Below are 23,487 nucleotides of genomic sequence, written 5' to 3' on the forward strand. Positions count from 1 at the left end.
TGTCACTTGAGAAAGATTTTGGCGAAAGAGAGAAAAAAAAAAGTAGCGTGGAAACTCTGAATGGTTTGTGTTGTTTTGTTATTTGACACTTTGAGTGGAAAAATCTTCCTTCTTCCTTTGGAGAGGAACAAAATTCGAACTGGACGGCAGCTCTCGGCAAAAGTAGGGGGTGAGCAAAAACTGATCTTCTCCGTCATATGAATATGGAATGGAATGTCTCAAATGTTTTGGCGAAGAAAAAAGTAGTCTGGAAACTCCGAGTGCTCGATGTTGCTTTGTTATTTGACACTTTCAGCCTGCTTTCAACATAATATTTCTTTTTCCATTGAGAAGGAATGATCTATATGTGCAGGAAAATTGGTCAGTGTTTGTTTATTTCCCCCTTCTCTATATAGAAAGAAAGAATTCACATGTGTAAGCCATTAATCACAGTGTAATGGGGACCAAAGCTATGGCAACGTCGTTGAACATAAGTTAAGTTACAATGTCATTAGTAAGAGGATATGATTGTTCGGACAGTTCCGATTACCACCCACTAAGGTTTTTAAGATCCTGCCAGTTCTATACCGGGAGACATTTATAGAACTCACCCACCAGCATTTCTTTAACATTGAATTAAGTACGAAAATTCAAAGGGTGACCCTTAGTTGGAGACTTGCTAACATCTTACAGTTATATCCCTAACAAGAATATAGCTTCATTCAGAAGAAGGTTTGTAACGAAAACTTTGTTTTGAAATAGACTTATATTGAACTATAGTGTAATAGTTATAAAGTATAATAAAACAGCATCTTTATATCAACGGAAAGAACAAAATACGCCTTCTCTTAATCATTTACCTAATAATAGTAATTTTCTTGCCAAAAGCTTCAATAGATATAAATTCTTATTAATTTAACGAAAAATCTGGAGTTAGGAACATGTCAGATGTCTGGGATAACAATGGTCAGGGGGTGACCGCAGCGTTAATCTGTTATTAGTAATATCTTAGAGCGAGCTCTGTACTACGTAAGGAGCAGTAGAACGACAGTGTGCAGTGTACTGAGCAGATAGTGATAGTGTAAAATGGGCGATCTTTCTGATTTCCACGGAAGGCAAACTGTTGGTGTTTGGCTATGGGATACGAGTATAACGAAAATGGCAGATGTATTGGATGCGTCATGAGGAACAGCATCAAGGTGATAACAGTCTACAAAACTCACAGCAAAACCACATCGAAGAAGAGGAATAGTGGTCGGAAGAAAAACCTCAGTAACAGATCCTGCCGAGCATTAAAGCGGATTGTCACTCAGAACCATATCGTCGGTGCAAGTGACACAGCAACTCTAGCAGCATCTCCCATAGTCTGTGTTTACAATCGCATCGCATGTGCGGTCAAGTTGCACGGACAAAACTGCTGATAAGGGACCATAATGCTTTAGCACGACTTCAATGTTGCCGTGGACATGCAACATGCATCATTGATGACTGAAAACGTGTAATACGGTTAGATGAGTCATCATTCACCTTATTCCAAACTACGCGCCGTATTTTTATGTTTGGCAGACAGCCCACAGAAAAATATGATCTGCAGTGTTTTCCTAGCCGTGAAACATGGTAGCGGCTCTTACTCTCGTCATTATGTCATCCTAAGGGCAATGACGCCAATTCCAGGATGATAATGAACCTATGCACACTGCTGGAAGCTTTGTGGCATGGTTTGATAAACATCGGAATGATGAAATTAAACAACTTCCCTGGCCTACCCAATCTCCGGTCCGTTTTGGAGAGATAAATCCGGCGCAGATTCTGCCTCCCTCATCTCTCACGAAACTGAGTGATGCACTGCACGCGGAATGGTGTAATTATTCTACTTGCTACCATTCACAGCCTCTATGGATTCATTTTACGTCACATCACAGTTGTTCTGATGGCGAAAGGTTGTCCACATTAATCTGATAAGTTGCATTTATTGCCAGATGATTCTATTAAATTCATGAATATCTGTACATTTTCAGTTAGCAAACGTCTCAACATTTTTGTGTTGGTCAGACAATTCATCGTATAGTCTTAGACAACTTAAATGGATGTATTTACTATTCCAAAAGTTAGTAATATGAGATGAATTATACTCAGTCATTAAATGAGAAGATGAAAACGGCAGACATATTCAAATATTGTACTTAAACACTTACCTTTAAGCGTGCTAGAATATGAATAAATCTACAAATGGTTTTTACGAACCATAGTCGTCTTCCTTCAATTTAAGGAATCAAGAAGGTGAACAATTTCGCCTATGTAGTGTATCATTTGATCACATTCTGATCTATCATCTGAACAATCTGACGGATTAAGCAGCTTTAGTTTGACGTTTACACTGAAGAAATCGACAGTGGTTTGACAATACCATTTATAACTTTCTACAAATTTTTAATATTTAACTATGTAAAATGAGTCCACTAGCATCTTTAAGCCTTTGTACTACAGTTCAGTTGAATAACAAATTGAAATGTGTTTCCCAAATATTTTGACGATATTACGTCACCATTATTATCATGTATGAATAATCACGAAAATTGCGTTAAAAGAAGTAAGGATTGTATAAAACATCAATGAAATGATTGTTTTATTTTATCTAAGTGTTCTAACCGTAGGGAAGCTATAGCTCATTTATCTAACGTGGCTAGGTAGGATAAATAAACTAATAGAACAGGGAAAGGTAGCCAGTTTCTGCCCTTAAGTTTCAAACGAGTATATGTATCTGGAAATTGCAGAGTAGCAGCACAGTATTTATTGTAATTGTTGTATGTAATTTGTACAATATTGTTTCAAACAAATGCTCTTTTACTTATACGAAGAACTTTTTCTATAATACATACATAAGATAGCAAAATTTTAGGATTCACAGCACATGATTATGTACTTAGTTTATTAGATAAATAACTGTTGTTACATTTACAGGACGTGTCACATAGTAGGGCTTTCATCACTATCTTCAAGATGTATATTTGCAAAATAGAACGGAAACAAGTTTGCTATTAGAAATAAGCTACAACGCTCGGCTTTGAAAGTAAAAAGTGTCAGTTTTTACTGAAATTGTACATTTCAAGTGCTCCAAGTTGATCGTTTTGTTTCATTCTTTTTTTTTTTTTTTTTTTTTTTTGTCCAACACTTGAAAAATAAATTCGAGAACCTATTTGCTCTTGGTTTCCTTCCAATTATTAATTCATGATCGTGAAAAAAGGCTTAGTTAATAAATCGAGGACGTTAAGAAGCTGTTAATGAAGTTGAAATTCTTCGGTTTTACGTCCCACAGTTATCCCATGTATAGACTAAAGGAGACAGGAATGACAATAATGACTGAAATTGTGGAATAAAGAAAATCGGAGGAAACGAGAGAAACGTTTTGTACGATTGTCAGATATGTGGCATATTCAGATGTTACTGTGGTCCGATGTTGGGGTCAATGGATATGTGAAGGCACCAACGGACGACGTGAAAGTTCACAGACCACAACACAGAAGGATCGTCGGATTATGAGTAAAGCATTATGTAACCCTGTGACGTCTGCACCTGCTATGTAGACACAAGTGGTGGACTTTCTACAACACCATGTGTCATCCCGCACAATGTCTCAACGACTAGTATCAGTTGGATTGCGGGTGCACCGTTCCCTGCGTAGACTGCCATTAACACTTTCGCATAAATGACAGCGTGTGAAGTGGTGTCGCATTCGGGAATCCTCATGAATAATAACGGATAAAATTCAGTGATGAGTCTCGATTCTGCATTACAACAGATGACCATCATGTGTGTGTGTGGCGGTGCCAGGAGGAGAGGTCACACCCAACCAATATTATGGAACGGGACACCGACGTTACTCCTGGCATCATGATATGTGAAGCTATCGCGTATGACTTTCGCTTATCCCTAGTAGCAATTCTCGAAACCTTGACGGCACAGCGATACCTGAGGAAGATTCTGCGTTTGCATATATTACCCCTTCTGCGAGATCACACTGATATAAATTTCAACAAGGTAACGCTCGGCCACATATGACACGTGTGTCTATGGACTGTCTACGCCATGTTGAGGTTTTCCCTGATCAGCAAAGTCACGTGAATTATCCCCAATTGAATACATTTGGACCAGCTTGGACGCCAACTCCGTGCCACTGCGAATCTACAAGATCTCGAGGCGCGGTTACAGCAGTTATGGACTGACTTACCGCAAGCAACGATATGACAACTCTACAACTCACTTCCAAGCCGCATCAACGCATATATCCACGCCCGAGAGGGTGCTACAACTTACTGAAATGCAAAACATATTACGCTCATAGAATCAAACTCGTTGTTGAATTGATCTGATATTGTAAAGGCCTTGCAGCCCTCCTTCTGGGTGACTTTTTTCTTGTGTGCATGTAAGTGTGTCAGTGAATGGGTATAGTAGTAAACTATTAAGTATTCAAGTTGGGTAACTATCGTCGTTGAGAATTACTACAGAAAAACATTCGAAAGATGAAACTGGGTACTTGCTAGAAGCATCTCATCTCATGAACTCACGCGCAGGTGTCCAATTTCAGGTAATAAAACGAACTTTACTCCAAACTTTACAGGTGTATCAAATTCAATTCTAATTCTATTTAAAAAAAGGTCTACTAATTAAAATACTAAAAAAACTTCAACAATGTTTATTTGAGATAGGTCATTAGTAACTAGTACCGGTATTGTCTAAATTATTTTACTCTCAGTGGATATTATATAATATAGGCAACGATTTTTCAGGCTATTTTGGGGAAATGGTAACTTCCAGTACTCTGTGGACATACATTATACGTCATATTATAATGAAATTTATATATATTTAACTAACTTCATAAATATTTGGAAAAGTGTTCCTGAGAGTAGCATTGTTACTAGAATTTTCTATTCTAATGAAATTCCTTTAGCTATAAAAATGCTTTTTTTTTTTTCTAGCTAATACAGTTACACAGTTGACAGAAGATAAAGAACTCCTGTGTATACACAGTCACAAGTTACATACAATCATAATTTTAAATGAATGAGTAAACTTGTACGTGAACAAAAATGCTATATCCTTCACGGTAAACAAGTTGTATATATCAATTATATGGAAAATTTTGAGCTAAAATTACAAGTGTAACACAAGAAATGAACAGTACTCATATCACTCATAAAACTTACTTTTTGCGTATTTTACACGCACACACAGGAAATAACCATAACCACATAGGAACTTACTAGATAAAATATTGGAGTATAAAGTCCAACAGCAGCAGTCGCTGATGACACAAGTAGAATTTGTACTGTGCGTATTCTTAATGGTGAAAAGTCGAAAAATGGAGGTTTTTCCACAGTCACATGACCTTTCTTCTCTTTAACTTTCTTCTTTTGGTTCTTGAGATGAAGAATTGCTCTCCGTTGAGGATGATACAATGACGCTGAGCGGTAGAAAATTCCCAAGAAAAAGGATATGAACACAACGCCTGTGACTGCCTGCAGTCCGAGGCGCCATCCGATGTTCCTGAAACAAAAAGTCATAATATAAATTGAAAATATTATATCTGAGTTAAAATATTAGCAAAATATAAGTAAAAAGCTTAATACTCCCCGCAGTCCAATGTATTCTTCTAAGTAGCGCTTTCGGAAATGACGATTTTCATCATCAGCTTAGTAGTTCGAAAAGTAAACATGTATAAAAAAAACAAACATGAATTGGTAAGAAACAAGTTAAAAAGGAATAAAAAATATGAAGTAAAAAACTTCTTGTCACATAGAGGTTAACACATGTTGTTCAAGACTTACTGATCATTGTTCTTGTTTACTGTTTTAATGTTTCTTTCCAACCGGCGGAAATAAGTGATGAAAACATCATTCCAAATTGTATTTATGTCTCCTCTATCTAAACTAAGTACAGACCTCTCTTTATGAATATCTGCTTTGTTTCAAGTTTCTTTTCCATGTTTAATTTTCGAACTACTAAGCTAATAATGGAAATTATCAGTTCAGAAAGCGCTACTGGTCTTGTTGATTTGTGACAAATTCTTTCTAAATAAAATCACAGTTTGATTTTGCCACTGTCAACTCTTCCCACTATATAAAATTAGAAAGAAAAGAGGGTGTATAAATGTATTATTCCCATAGAGGCTAAGAATTAACGGAAAGATAACACTACTTTCTGCTCCAAACCAAAAGAAAATTTAGTAGGATATATACTTAGTTAATTATATTAAATTTTATGCTTGGAGACATATAGATAAGTTTAGAAAATAAGTAAAGTGGGGAAGAAATGAAGACAGGATGAACTATCACCCTTCAATAGTCATATATATATATATATTTAAAATAGAAGGACCTTAGTCACTTTTATGAGGACGAGAAAGAGTGTTACGTTAAACCTAGTTCTACATAGTCTTGAAACAGACAAAGGGCGTACATACTAATCAATGAATCAGAATATTACATAAATGTCGTATTTGTATTCCCATTTATATAAATACACTTATTTCTTTGTTTAATAAAGCTATTATAAGTCACATAATCTTACGTATTTATATAATGTTAAAATTAACGTTATATAATGTTAAGTTACCTTAGTCTGCTCTGTGGACATTTTATACTGTTTCTATGTTTTTTTACGCCATCTTCTGGTTTTCTTATAATATTAAATTATTTTTAAATTAACTAAATTAAAATTTCAGATTAAAAAGAAATTTGAGTACTTATTTTGGTAAATAAGTAATATGAACAATGAAGTTTGTCAAGGTACGATATCAGAAATTTCGTAAATTTAAAACTTACAAAAATTCTTTTTAACATGATTACTATCACTTTTCTAGTATATTAGAAAAGAAACAAAGTTCTTTCAATAAACAACGAAAACAGGAAGCAACTCAAAGAATCATTTTATTTTATTTATTTATTTATTTGTATAGTTTCAGACACAGTATGTTAGCCATTTTATACTGAAATATGTAACAGTAATAATATCAAAGTAAATAACATTATCAAAAACGTTAACAAATATTTACAACTTAATTTTGCATAATACGGTTCAGATAATTCTTCCAGAAGTAAAGATATCTGCGTTTGTCTTTGTCTATATCTGTAAAGATACTGAAGTCTGTTGAATTCAGTAAAAAGCCTGTACATGAGCCTCCTATGGACTACTCAAGTCTGAGTTTCGAAAATATCTAGACAGAAATACTAATTCTGAAACATCTAGATTTGTGAAACTGATTTATCTAATACTGGTCTCTTTTATTGTATGATTGCTATAGACAAATGTTTTATAAAATCCGTAAATCTTTTGAATCTATAATGTGTTACTTATACTTCTTATCACTGTAGTTCTTATATTACGTTTCATCAGGGCAATGTGTGAGCTTTCACGTTCACACTTAATTGCATAAACTCCAGAATAAGAATTTTGATGGATAAAGTATGTTTGATCCTGAAGAAACCTTTTCTGGTCTATAGGTGGTTTCAAGCTTAATTTAAGATTTTAAGCTTAATCATTTTTATTCCAAATTTTTACTTATATATGATAGACATGAATAAAGTGGAAATAAAATACATTTTTGGTCATCGTTAATTTTCAACTGCTTAGAATCAGATGTAAATGCTTCTTAAGCTATTCATTGCAATTTTTTCAACGTACATACGTACATAATACATATTTATAACTATTCTATCAGGCCTTGTTTCCATTTTGTACTAATACACAATAACACTAATACACAATATGGCAGATTAATACATATTTATCTGCCATATTTTAATATTAGATGGACTAGAATAGAATAGAATACATTATTAACCATTAGACAACACAGCTGCAATAGGCTTCATCAAGAATAGTAAAATTACTAAATGAAAGTTAATAACTAGTTAAAACTATTACCAACTAACACTTAAATTAGCACTCTTAAGCAATGCAATTTGCAATTTATGCCTCACATATACATTAATGGCATTAACATATAGCAATAAGCAAAAGCTAATTACTAACATTATTATAGAGGTAAGCCGATTATTACATCTCTCAATTTCGGGTGAAGTTCCGCAGTAGTAATAACAGTAATAATAGTAGTAATAGATTAAGTAAGGATATGCTCAACTTCAACTAGATCAACTTCTTCATTTAAATCTTCTAAGGACATCAATCTTTATTTGCTTGTGTATAAATTGATCTAAACATTCGATTTTATTAAATTAGAATTGCTGAGTTCTTTTATATGTAGAACCATTATTCTGGATAGATCAATTTTAGTTAAACTTTCATTTTATTTACTTATTTATTTACTATGAAGAATCATCTAAATGATTGAACGGATTTTTGCTCTCTGACTTCCTCATTAATCTATTTTTGGAGAAAATTTTATTCAACTTTGAAAGAAGAAATTGTAATTGTTCTTCACGACTACAAATAATTAATGAGTCAACTACGTAACGAAATATTTTATGAACTTTAGTTAAGATTACAGCGGAAGTGTTGAAATCATTAAGCAGAAAAAAACAACTTCAAACGTGGAACATAAGAACATCATGATAAAATTGCCTCCTATATATATATTTCAACTTTCTTTAAAGTCTTTCTGATCTTAGTAATAACAACAGTATTCTTTACTAATTTTATTATGTTGACGAATTACAACAAAATGATTACATCTTTAGACTACTGTTTACATTTTTTTACAATTGTTTTCACTATAATCAAAATACTGGCTTTTAGCTTACTTTTATGTAAGTATACATTACAACTGTTTCTGTCATTTATTTGCCTAATGTTAACAAGATTAAAACATGTAAATTTACAGTTCATTACAACTGAAATCAGCAGAAACGATGCAATGCATAATTGGAATTGGAGCCGATACTACAAGTTTTCAGTTCCGATTCTAGTTCCGCGTTGCATTTTTATAGCTCGTTTTGGTTCTATTGCACTGTAATATGTGATATGGTTTATTTTGATATTACATATCGGTATGTTAGTGAAAGGATCATACACACACACACACACAAACGCAACTCTGCTATTATTATAATAGTGTTATTGTTATTACTATTACCAACTGTTTCCCCCAAGCGTTCGGCTCGTCTACAAATTGCCTGCATGCTAGTGACACATCGGGACGTCAGGTACTAGGTTGGGCAGCTAGTGACAACCATTAGCCTGGCTGTAAACTATTAGAATCGTGACTGATTGACCGAGGTGTGTTATTTGACTATAGAATTATTTGAAACACCTGTGCACTTAAATAGCCGTTTGAGGTTGAGGTATGACTTAGTTATATGGCTGGGAAGTTCCCACAAGATACGGATGTGTTGGAACTCTTGCGTTCATTCACGTTCTATACAGTCTTTCTACAAGATTGCAATTACGGGAAACGTGTATTGTACATGATTAAACTAACTAACTCTACAGCCTATGGAACCGGGAGGTTCAATGTCGCGTTCACAAAAGCTCTCCATTGACTTCTGTCCTTAGCCAACTGGATCCAGTTTCTACTTTGTATTTCTATTTCTGAGATCCATCTTAATATTGTCCTGCAATCTGCGTCTAAGTCTTCCTAATGGTCGTTTTCCGATTGGACTTCCAGCTAAAACTTTGAAAGCGTTCCTACTTTGTTCCATTCTAGATACATGATCTGCCCACCTGAGCCTCCTAGATTCGATGACCCTAACAATGTTTGGAAAACGGTATAAATTATGTAGTTCCTTGTTATGAAGTGTCCGTCATTCCCCATTTTCGTTTCTCTTGGGTCCGAATATTCGTCTCAGGTTTTTGTTCTCAAGTACTTTCAGTCAACGTTCCAGAGTAAGCGACCAAGTTTCGCAACCATACAGCACAACAGAAATGATTATCCTTTTATATATTTTAAGCTTCAAATTCCTCGACAGAATTCGCGACGACAAAAGATTTTGAATTAAATAATGACACGAATTCCCTGCTTTTAGTCGACATTTAATTTCTTCGTGAATATGGTTTTCGTCTGTTAATATTGACCCTAGATATTTGAAAGTATCCACTTTATCGAAAGTATTACCGGTATTTCATATTTTAATGCATCCATAATTTGCAGTATCATGATCTCGACGAACTTCCATGTATTTAGTTTTCTCTAGATTAACTTCTAAACCCATGTTCCTGCAAGCGCTTAATAAGATCTCTGCATTTCTTTCTAATGTTCTTCTATCATCCGCTATTAAATTTACATCATCAGCACACGCCATAAGCTGGTGAATACCATTCAGCTCCAGGCCCTGGTTGCTATCTTTGATTTTCCTTATAGCGTACTCCAGCACAAAGTTGAATAATAATGGCGACAACGCATCTCCTTGTTTCAGACCATTCTCGACGTGAAAGCTTGTAGATAAGAATTTCCCTACCCGGACTTCATTTTGGGATTCACTTAAACATATCTTAATAATCTAACTAGCTTTCTCGGGATTCCAAATTCTGTAAGAATGTTGTACAATGTTTTTTCCTAACCGAGTTATAGGCCTTTCTAAAATCAATAAATAACTGAAGTACGGTGGTATTGTATTCCCATTTCTTTTCGAGTATTTGTCGAATGGTAAATATCTGTTCGATAGTTGATCGATTTCGTCTAAATCCGGACTGATAATCTCCAATAATTTCATCTGCGTGTGAGGTCAATGTTGCTAATAAAATGTTTGAGAGGATTTTATTGAATGTTAATAGAAGAGAAGTGCCTCGATAGTTACTACAATCAGTTTCTTGCGAATTGGAACAATGATTGATTTTGTACATGACTCGAGAAGAAAAAATAACATTTGAAGTGGGTCTACTTTAGTATGTTCTTGTTGATTTTACTTGCAAGCTCTGTCCTTTATAATACTACACGTACAACTCCAAATTTGACACTCACCCTAAAGCTTCTTTATAAAATACGGAAAAAAGCGTAATTCCAATTCCTCCTCCTGCTTGGACCACAATTTCGACGAACTCTCTTCGTCGCTTGAAGTACTGTGCAAGCATCAAATTTGATGTCTCTCGAACCAGGCAAATCCCTACGCCCAATACCATTCCATAACTGAAAGATAAAGAATATAAAGAAATTACAAACCAAACTATTTCAAAATCTTTATTTAAAAAATGATTTGCGGCTTGTGATTGTTCAGTTAATTCTTAGAGACAATCTTCTAAAAGAAACATAAAATGATGTGATCTTTCTAAGTACTCACTTTAATAAATTTATATTGAAAATAAACAGTAATGTAGGACACAGTCTTGTTTCAAAGTCCTGGTTATCTTTCTCTCTTTATAAAACCTTGTACTTTTATCCAGCAGCTTTAACTGTTTACAATCTTTTATTTCAATCCAATGTACTTAATCGTCCTATGTCTACTGTCTACTAAAGATGCAAATAATTACAAATCCACTATAACTTTCGGTTTTAGTATTGATCTGCATGGAGCAAAAGGGATCAGAGAGAGAGAGAATCGTTTCTTTTAAAATTGATTTAGCGTTCTAAGAATATGCAACAAGTATTATATTCTCTCTTTACAGGGTGTCTACTGAAATTCCAAAATGAAATTTCGTGACTTTTTCGTGACCTTTTCTTTACTAAACCATAAAATTTCGTAATATTCTGAAGAGCGAATTTGGGTGCGAATTAGACCGAATTTTCATGCATACGATAGAAGCGTGCTTTGCTTGCAATTTGGTAGCGTCTAAAGGCGACCATAGGTATTGTTAGAGGTGAATTTTGACGTTCTATAGAACTAAATTTTCCAGTCTGTACTTTTATTTGTACAAATAAAAAAAATCGTGACCCAAAAGCTAAATTTCTTGACTTTCATGACCGTTTTCTGATTTCGTGACTTTTCGCGACTTTCGTGACCGATAGACATCATGTCTTAACCCTCTATTCAAACTGGCAGGCAATCAATTAAGAATCTCACGAATATATTTTAGCTACATTCTAATGTCTCTACTAAAACCAGGAGTGGTGAAAATCTACTACCACTTCCGATTTCAATATTGAGAAACTATCACACTATACAAAGAAAATCTTTCACAAGGTGTACACATGACGCTGTTACTTATTCAAACTGACGCCGATTGGCAGAGAGATGAAAGCAAACCCTTAACACCTCATAGCAGAGAAAGCATTAAGTTACTTCCAAATTGAAATTAAGATGAAAAAATCAAAGCTGTTAAATCCATAGCTAGTAACAGAAAGCACATTCAGGTATAAATGAATTTTAAAATTCTCTTATAACAAAATGTCATCATTCTTGTGTGACACGACATTTATTCTTGTTGTGTGTAACGACATTTATTCTTGGCTTTTCGATTCTTTCCTTTTCTTTTAGCTGTTGTTGCCTCACTGTCGCACCATTTCTTTCTAAACTAGTTTCCTGTTAGATATCAAATGTTTGTGTTAATCCAGTTCGCATTGTGATACGAAATTAATTTTATGAGAGTGTATGATAGGCACTCGAAGTGCAAGGAACAATATGGGCTAAGATTTCTGGTATATTTATTTTTATATATAAAATTATTTTACGAATCGTATACAACTAGAATGCTTCGCTTATAAAATAATTATCTTAAATTAACAAAATAAAAAGATAAACATAAAACAAGCAATGACAAACGATGTTTACAATAGTTTGCTCTTGTAAATTACCCAGTAGCGAACTGATCACTTGGAAAACAGACAATATTACTCCATTATTCCCTTCAGTGTTCTACATCATTAAACAAAATGTTTAATTGAAAACTTATATCAACGGCTGACCAGTAGGAAAACAAATGCGTTCATTACCTCTGATATGAACAAGGTTTTCCAAAAGTAGAAGAGGAAGGATTGATAACCAAGAATGAATTCTTAGAAATCAGTCATTCTTTCTCTGACAACCGAATTGATTACACACACACACACACACACACACACACACACACACACACACACACACACACACACACACACACACACACACACACACACACACACACACACACACACACACACACACACACACACACACACATACATACACACACACACATATATATATATATATATAAACAAACTGCTAGCGTTATAATGACGATATCGTCAAGAAAGCGTCACGAATCAGTCTTAAAAGGGTGCCTGAATAGAACGATGTGCAAGCATCTGTCATTTGATTATAGATCTGTGATAGATTTAAATGAAAATGTGTTATTTAATTAATTTCCGGAAATATTCCGCTTATTCGCTTAAGTGTCCCGGTTATTTAAGTGTCCCTGGACAACTTTTACTTTAAAATCTCCTTGTATTGATAACGATAAAACTGTGAAAGTAATGTACAAGGAATGAGTCTTCGATCTCTTTGTTGATATTACGAAGGCATTTGACATTGATATTTACGAACTTTTACTTGAAAAGTTCTTTTCTCATGGCGTGAGAGGAATCGCTAATAAGCAGATAGGATTTTACTTGAAGAGTAGATAACAAGTACTCCAAAGAAATTAATGGAAAATATCAGTTCCATTTCCTCCAAAGGTAAAATACTATCTAGTGTACCATAAGGATCAGAACTTGAGTCATTGTTTTTTTACACACGTTAATATCTGGTACACACTATTTCTTCTGTTAAATATATGTTATTTTATGATGATATTAATATTACTGTTACTTTATCATAAGATATTAAAAATAACCTAATCGCATTCAAACATTAATTGCAATTTAAACTGGAATAAACATATTTCTCATTTTAACAAAAAAAAAAGTTTGATCTTAATTTATTTATGTATTTATTGTCAACACAACAGACTATAGCCCAATTACATAATTACATATTCATAACAGAATTTCTAAATTTTTTATGCTACATATCATATATATATATATATATATATATATATATATATATATATATATATATATATATATATATATATATATAGATGGTGATCAGAAAAATGGAAACACCTGACGAAATTGCAACTTACCAGATTAATATGGTGTCGGGCCACCTTTCGCCTTCAGAGCAGCCTTGATGCGACGTGGGATGGAGGCATAGAGATCGTGAATGGTAGCAAGTGGAATTTTACACCCTTCCTCGTGCAGGGCATCGGCAAGTTCTGTGAGAGAGGATGGAGGTGGAAATCGTCGCCGGAGTCGTGTTTCCAAGACGGACCACAGATGTTCAATTATGTTGAGATCTGGGGATTGGGCGGGCCAAGGGAGGTGTTGAACTTCATCCCGATGTTCCTCAAACCACGCTGCAACAACGCCAGCTGTGTGAATGGGTGCATTATCATCCTGGAAGATGGCGTCATTGTCCGGGAACAATATCCGGACCATAGGATGCAAGTGGTCTCCTAAAATTGCGACATAATCGTTGGCAGTGATTCGTACGCTAAGTGTGACCACAGGACCCAATGAAAACCATGATATTGCGGCCCACAGCATCACCGAGCCGCCACCATGTTTCACAGTTGGGCGGAGACACTTCAGATCATAAGCTTCTTTGGGCGTTCTCCACACATAAACACGGCCCGTGGTTGGGAATAGGGTGAAGGATGACTCATCCGACCATATCACACGTTTCCAGTCCTCAACGGTCCAAGTTGCATGGTCGCGGCACAATTTGCGGCGTGCGAAAGCGTTATGGTCCCTGATGAGCGATTTGGCCCGTACAACACGACCCCATAAGTTCATGTCATGTAATTCGCGGCGGACTGTGATTGTCGAAACAGGGTGGGGGAGGTGCTGATTGAGTTCCTCCGTCACTTGCTCCGTAGTGGCACGACGGTTCTGCGTGACAATGCGCTTTAATACCCGGCGTGACCTATCACTCATGGTTTTCATCCGCCCACTGTTCCGCTTCCCCGATGTGGTTTTCCCGTGTGTTGTGTAGGCCGTCATCACATTCGACACTGTCCCACGTGACATACCTAACACAGTAGCCACTGCCGTCACACTCACTCCATATAACCGCGCACCAACAATTTGCCCTCTTTATAAATCTGAGAGGTCTCCCATTTTACACTACCTCCGTCTGCTGCAGCCACTGGACACTGCTGTTCCACTGAGCCTGACGTAGTATGGAGACCGACCTAACACACCACCACTATCGGTCCGGCGCTGCGGGCGCCACGACACCACTGCCAACCCATACATCTGACGTGTTGCCAACTACAGGTGTTTCCATTTTTCTGATCACCATCTGTATATATATATATATATATATATATCCAATTCATTGTTATTTACATAGATTCTATTATACAAAGCTGTTGTTCTCCAGATTGGTGATTTGATCAATATATTAATTTTTGATTTTTTTTACAGTAATAGAGGCCAGTGTGTTTAATGAAGGAACATGAAAATTCAATGAAGAAACTAAATCACGACAGTCTAAAATATTATGAGTTACTTTCTGAATGAATAATAAATCAATCATAAGACGTCTTTGTTCTAGTGTTGCAAGACGAAAGTTCTCAAGGATGGTTTTATAGTTGTCGTAAGTAGGATAAATGTAATTTTCTTTGTAGGTTAGAAATTTCGAAAATTTTGCCTGTATTCTTTCTAATTGTTACGTTTTTTCTTAAATTGAAACGGATTCCAAATAGAAGACGCATACTCTAACTCCGAATTTTTTTCCTTTTCTAATTACGAATCCTAATAGCTTGAATGCTTCACTTCGTAGACTCAGAGGCAGTGTTACAACACAAGCCTTATTTTCAGTTTACTATACAAACATCCCATCATTAATAAGTAACCATATTATTATCTAGGGATACACTAGTGAAATACATGAACTTTTCGTTTACAAAAGAATACCTTAATTAAATATGTTTGGATTGTCATCTTTCAAGCACAAATATTTCCTCTTCCTTGGCAATATATACAGGGTATTAATGAACAAAACCGACAAACTGTAAGAGGTAATTCCTTACATCAAAATAAGAGAAAAATGTTCATCTGGAGCTGTGGGGGAAAGTTCATAGTAGCAGAGCTAGGGCTGTCCAAAATCGTGACAAAGCCAAGTTTCAGAAGGCCCTATTTCGAGTTCGAGAAACTGTGCATGGTCGTCCTTAACAGCGTGACACATGCATACGTAGTCCAAAAATGCACATTTCATTAATGTTCAATATGTGTACAGAGTATTCCTTGCAGGGTAAAATTCCCAGACATGCCATCAAACGAATTTTGAGATATGCCCTGACTTTAGGATTGGTCCAAAGTAGGCAAAATAAAAGACTTGATAGCAGTGAACACGGAATCCTTTGGCGCGATGTCGGAAGTTATAAGGATCGTCAGCAGAACGGTCTCTCGTACTCGGGAAAACGCATGCTGCAATGTTTTCTTTCACGCTTATAAGCGAAGAAAACGTGAAATATACCATGACAAAATACATCGCATCACACGTTATTCTGAACACTAAAAAACATGGAGCTGCCTGCCTGTTCTTAACACCTCCAACTTCCCTACAAAGCATTGGATGTTCATTGTTGTCAAGGCTTACCTCCTACCTACTTAGACCCTCCTTTAAAACATGATATATCTGAAAACTCTATTGAGAGCATATCTGAGAACTACCCTGCAGGGAATACCTTGTACACTTATTGAAAATTGATAAAAATATGCACTTTGGGATTGTGTATGTGTCATTTAATTTACGCTGATAAGAACCACCATTCACAGTTTCTGGAATTCGAAATAGGGTCTGTTGAAGTTTAGCTTTTCGCGATTTTGGACAGCCCTAGCTCTGAAACTATGCATTTTTCGCCATAGGTCTATATGAACTTTCTCTTATTTTGATGTGAGGAACCACCTTTTACAGTTTGTCGGTATAGTTCATTAACACCATATATATATATATATATATATATATATATATATATATATATATATATATATATATATATATATATATAATTATTCTGGTTACTGTAAATAATAATCACCTATTTATTGAAAACAGTAATGTTCATAATATTCATAACATTAGACGTGTTAATAATTTACGCCATTGTTCAAAATTTCTCACTGTACAAGAGTTTTCAACACGTTACATGATTTTCTAAAGCAACATAAAACATATGGTTTAATAGCAACTCTATAACATTTTAGTAAATAAATGTATTACCCAGTAAATGACCTCCATAAAGACAATACGTAATTTTCTTAATCGTTTTATGAATGAATGTATGTATATACAGTTTATTAAAGTATGGCAATTATTAAGGTATTCGTAAACTTCTGTTCAAATCATGTAAATTTAACAACTTTATACCTACTCGGGAATAATTTCAATCGTATGCGAAACAGACCGATAAATCACAAAACAGATCGATAAATAAATAAATAAATATAATAAATAAATGTTCTCAGTGTAATAAATCCCTTCAACGCAATAAATAAATAAATAAATGCATACTCAAAAAAGAAATCAAAGCTTAATAATAAACTGTATTGTCATTGGAATATTGTTTTGGAGAAAGAAAGGAGCATAATACACTTCTATTCCTCAAATTTCCTTCCACGTAAGCGTGTTAAAATAGGATACAACAGAATACCTGCAAAAATATTATTTAAATGTGTTATAATTTGATTCGTCCGACAACATTACACTATCTGATTCTGATGATATTATAATCTGAAATTTGATGAAATTTATAACAACAAGAATAATAATAACTAGCCAAAGCTAAGCTTCTCAAGGAGTAGCATGGAATTTAGGAGACTCCAAGTTACAAATTTTGAAAAGTACAAAACAGAAAGGAAACAATGATACAAAATCTCAACTGATTATTTAAACAGTTGTTGATAACATATTATCATTAGTTAATTTTGTTAATTGTTAACGGTCAATGCTACTGAATATACTTCGTTATACACTAGTACAAGTATTTTAATTGGTGATCATAGATAAACACAGAGATGTCCATATTTATATAGTATATTGATATTGTTATTATTACTAGTAATCTATTTAACTATTTGCAACAATGTGTTAAGTTGTGTAGTAACACTTTGAGAATGGCAAAGAACAATTAATCTATTCTTTAGTATAAATTTGGCGTTAAAGTTATTTAATATTTGGTAAACTATTTGTATAACAAATTGTTATAGCTTGTTTTCTTCGTTTATATGACATTATTTTTTTAAAATTTTTATTTATTTATTTATTTTTTGTCTGGATAGCTCTGTAGTCAATGATGATGGAAAGATTTTGGATAATACAGAAATTTGAAAATGTTCTCACTACTCAAATTTTTCTGCCATGTGTATAGAAGAAAAAGATGTTTTGCTCTCAGATGTGCATGGATCTTATTCATGATCAAAGTACTACTGTAAGTAAGTAAGTAAGTAAGTAGAAAAAATTACAGTTATAGCTCAAGAACAATAGAATAGCTTTTGCAATAGAACATTATACTAAGGGCAGGCCCGCCAGTTTTTTAACTTTGATTCTAAATTAAATTTTGATTAGCCTGTACTTCAATGTTTACACGGAAGCTTATGGAATTAGATGTTAACTTCTCGCCTTGAAAGAAGACCCATAAAGCTTACAGGTTGATTTTGAGAGTTCTGAAATGAGTGTTCACTCATTCTTACATGAAGAAAGTTTAATATTATCTGGAGAGGAACTGATGTACGGTACTATAAATCCCTTGTTTGTAGTGCGTGAGTTTTTCGGGGTTCTCCCGTTTCCTCCCACTTTCTTCATTCCATCATTTCATTCATTTCTCATCACCATCATCTCCTTGAGCGTGGCCGGCATAAACGTTGGACGTAAAACTTACATATTACATTACATTATTACAAAATATAATTATTGCAATCGTTTTGAAAGATATAAATAACAAACGTCTCCATAATTAAGTTTTATGTCCTTTCTTTTGGCACTTCAATGGTTTCCTTGCAGCACATCGTTTCAAAATGGCTGCCTCATAGTTCATAGTAAATTTTTTGGGCATTCCTTCCCATTGAGGAAAACAGCTACTTTTAAACAGTTCAATGCTTTTGGGCTGCAATATATTGTATCCTTGTATTGTCTTTTATAAACTATATACGTTTTATACGAATTTTTAATTGTTAAATCATGTACGTTTTTTACGAATTGTTAGATTTTTTCTCGACAGTTCCCTTGAATTATAATGAAACACTGCGATGTAACGCCTGCGTAGTTGACATCCCTGATTTAGCACAACATATCATTACAAATTAATTTGAATTCTTACTATGGAGTGCAATGAAGTCAAGAAAACATGCATACACAGTGCAATTAGCTTAATGAGTAAAACTAATACGTTCAAGAAAATTTAAACTATTTGAATGGATGTGCCTACAATGGAGGAATTAGACCTGCTACTAAAGGGATCTCCAATCGAGGACTCTAACCGATCCAGGATCTAAACTAAAGACAATAGATAACTAATATAATGATGTGTAAAGAAATAATGAGGACTGACCTGAGGAAGACCTGATGAATCTGTTGAGCGAACGAGGTGAAGAGATAGGCAAGCGCCATGACGAGGCCACCGAAGACCGCGGTGAGTCGCGTTGACTTCCGACGACAGAATGCAACGACGATTGGAGCAGAGAGCAGCGAGACAGCGAAACACAGTACCCCAATCCACGCTGCAAGAAACGAACAACCTTTTGGTTACTAATAACGGCGGTTCACCATATGACTATACAACTTAAATTCTACGATACAAAGAAGCTACAAATGATCTAAAGAAGTATTAAAAAAGTATAAACTGGATAGGAAATGCTCTAAATTATACATAAAAGTAATAATTGAAGAAGAGGTGGTGATCTTTATGGAATCAAGTCAACAGAACATAGTAATACCATACAAATCTTAGTCATTCTTTCACTTTAAAAATAAATCACCTTTAATGTCTAGAAACAAGAAATTTATAGAAATCTCATTAACATTTCGATGTTATTATATACATATGTTTCCATTAAGGAAAGAAGGATGGGGTTCAATCTCAAGTAAGTTTCTATTTATTATATATTACATGGACAAAAGTTGATTTCGAACAGATAAAAGAACACGTATCGTAACAGTTTCTAGGATTTCCGTTAGAGTCACCACAGAAAGGTCTCGAATAAACCCTTAGTCATTCTCCCACCTGTTGAAGTAATAATTAACTGGCGTTGCCTACCCATATACGCAATCTAAATGCATTTCTAATAACTTAATTTATTGCCTGTTGCAAATCAGTAATACTTTGCAAATTTTGAAAACGAAATCCATTTAGCACATCTAAACACATTTTGACTTTGAAATGAAATACTTCCTAAATATCAGAAGAAAATAAATTATTTGATAACATATCAAAAAATAGTTAAAACAATTCTTTTAGAAAATATGATTTATCTACTTATGAAAACGAGTAAGATCACAGACAATCAGATCTCCGACATTGTTCAATTTTGAACAGATATTCTACCTAGGGTCTAACTGTGGCTAAGACGAATATTTGCGAAATTTGCTCCCTAAAGATGTAGGAAGAGAGTAAATCTTTTCCCGACATTTATTAGTTCTCCGAAATTGGTAAGCGTAGGTAGGTCTATTTAACTCTTAAGGAACGGAGAGTTTAGTTTCTCTGGAGTATGTTTAGCAGAAAGGGTCCAGAAGCACGTAAAAAACACAAAATTTACAGGAGAAATGGATGATACAAGTACTTAGACCTAACATAACGTAACCAAATCTAACCTAAACTAACCTAAACTAACCTAAGCTAACCTAAACTAACCAAATATTAGTAGAAATAAACGAAATTCTACGAGGGCCATCCGGAAAGTGGTACCCGTTTGCGCCGCATGAAGCGCTAACGACTCGGGGAGCCGCTGGAAAAGGTCAGACCGCGTCAGTGTCTTGTCTGCCTGCTCTGTGCGAGGTTGCGTGACACTAGCAGTACCTGTGTTGTGTCTGTGCTCGTTTATAATGATTAAACGAATTGAGAACCCCGCCAGTTGCGAAGTGAGGGCCGTGATTAAATTTCTTAATGCACGAAACGTTCAACCATGTGAAATTAATCGCCAATTAAACTAGGTGTATGGAGACAATGTGATGGACGAGTCGTCTGTTCGGCGCTGGTGTCGCAATTTCAACCTGGGGAGGGGGAGTACACACGACGAGGAGCTTTCAGGGAGACCATCTGTCATTACACGAACTGCTGAGGTCAGTAGACGAATGCGTGAGGAACGATCGGTGCGTCACAATTGATGAACTCTGTGAACATTTTCCTAATGTGTCTCGAACAATTGTTCATGAAATTGTCAAAGACCATCTGCATTATTAAAAAATCTGTGCAAGGTGGGTCCCTCGCATGCTCACAGATGAACAGCACAAAACCAAGCGTATGGCTGCAGCACTGACGTTTCTGGGACGTTATTCCGATGAAGGAGACTCTTTCCTGAATCGCATCATTACAGGGGAACATGGGTTTGTTATGCATCACCGGAGAGTAAACGACAGTCCATGGAGTGGCATCACGGTCATTCACCAACCAAACCAAAAAAAATTCAAGACAGTTTCGTCCACCAGGAAACTCATAGCAATTATATTCTGGGATCGACGAGGTGTACTGCTCATTGATTTTATGGCCCGTGGAGACACAATTAATGCTAATGCGTATTGTGAAACATTAAAGAAATTACGGCGGGCAATAGAAAATCGACGGCGAGATCTGTTGTCTACAGGCGTCATTCTCCTTCATGACAATGCCAGGCCCCATGCAGCTGCGAAAACACAACAACTTCTGCAGCAATTCAAGTGGGAAACCTTCGACCATCCACCGTATAGCCCGGACTTGGCCCCTTCGGATTTTCATCTCTTTACGAAGCTTAAAGACTTCCTGGCGGGAAAAAGATTTGACAGCGATGAAGAACTTAAACGAGGCGTAACTACGTATCTCAATACGCTGGCGGCGGAGGACTATGACGCTGGAATAAAAAAACTCGTCACACTGTATGACAAATACCTCAATTTGCTTGGTGATTATATGGAGAAGTAGTGTAAAGTATGCTCTTTCCAATAAAAATGTGTATATTTGTTGATAGGTACTATTGTGTCTTTTTTGCACAAACGGGTACCACTTTCCGGATGGCCCTCGTATCATTTTCTGGAAAATTATGCTGGACCTCTACACTAACATAATATGACCTAAACTAACTTGGGCTATCGTTTAGCTTTGGGGGGCCAGGTCTTTAACCGACTTTTTTTGCGATATTCTACTCACATTCGGTTAGGTTAGGTTAATAATATTTAATTCAGGCAGTATTGCCGAGCGAGCGTTAGCGAGTGAAGGCGGATTAGAGCCCCGCACGACATGTTGTTTTCTGTCTTCGTTAGTGCTTGCTTCACATTACTAAACAGTTACCCTTACTTAAACTAACCTAACCTGAACTAAACTAACCTAATGTGAATTAAAATAACCAAAATTGTAAATTTTTTTAGAAAAAAGAGCTGGATCCCTTCTGCTAAACATAGACCATTTTTCTTTTTACTATTATTATACATTTCTTTTCGAACCGCTGGATCTAAAATCACAAAATACAGCTTACAAAAATATTTTGAATTTCTAATACATAGAATGTATCAGCTATTGGCCTAATCGAGACAGGGACAAATATCCTTGCTGCTGACGTCTCCATTAAACGCCCTGTATTCTATCAACTATCAACAAAATATAGCACATTTTCTTGATCATAGAATGCGGATACTTTATCCTTCACTTGCATTAATTTAGTAGCTTGTGTCATAGAAGCAGCGGCGCAAATCTGTCTTCAACATGGGGGGGGGGGGGCGACAAGTAAGGCCGTTTCCTTTCTTTTTTCTTTCTTTCTTTTTTTGTTAAGCGATGCTCAAAATATTTGTAAAAATGAAATGAAATGAAATTTTGAGTTTTACGTCCCACGGTTATGCCGGTTAGGCTAAAGGAGACGGTGATAATGAGTAATAAATGAAATGGTGGAATGAAGAAAGTGGGAGGAAACGGGAGAACCCCGAGAAAACCCACGCACACGGTGTTTGTCCACCACAAAGTTCACTTGGCGGGAGCAGGGTTTGAACCCGAGACCCCTAGCACCAGAGGTGAACGCTCTACCACTGAACCACCGCGGCCCCCTCAAAATATTTGTGAAGTTGAAAAACAATCATATGGAGGATCAGGGAGCAGAGTTGTCTTCAACATTGAGAGGCGGGCAGATTTGAGCCTTATTCTGTGGGACATCAATTTCATCTCACTTTCCTTTGTGACAATCGAACACAAATAATCACATTTTTCCCCAAAAAACACATTTCAAATCGGATTATTGGGGGAGACAGTCCCCCTGTGCCAAGATTGGAGGGCACGTGTCCCCCTCACCCCCCCGGGATTTGCGCCAGTGCATACAACCAGTAGAGGCCCACAAAATATTGATAGCCATAGATAAGCCATTTATAAACAGATAAAGAGACGTGGCGAGAAGCTATCTAGCGAGAATGGATC

General features: G+C 35.5%; 1 protein-coding gene across 2 annotated transcripts in view; it reads right to left on the reverse strand.

The window, feature by feature from the left end:
• LOC145662988 (monocarboxylate transporter 12-like) overlaps nt 1–23,487 on the reverse strand; it is an 881,834-nt gene that overhangs the window by 39,879 nt on the left and 818,468 nt on the right. For both annotated transcript variants that reach the window (XM_081729091.1, XM_081729092.1), the window contains 3 exons: nt 19,450–19,618; nt 10,898–11,062; nt 5,244–5,526 (listed from right to left, as the gene is read on the reverse strand). In XM_081729091.1, coding sequence (XP_081585217.1) covers nt 5,244–5,526; nt 10,898–11,062; nt 19,450–19,618 — 617 coding nt within the window. The remainder of the gene's footprint in view (nt 1–5,243; nt 5,527–10,897; nt 11,063–19,449; nt 19,619–23,487) is intronic.

This window comes from Thermobia domestica, chromosome 10 (genome assembly GCF_964235325.1).
Source record: "Thermobia domestica chromosome 10, izTheDome1.hap1.1, whole genome shotgun sequence".
In the NCBI taxonomy this organism is placed as follows: Eukaryota; Metazoa; Arthropoda; class Insecta; order Zygentoma; family Lepismatidae; genus Thermobia; species Thermobia domestica.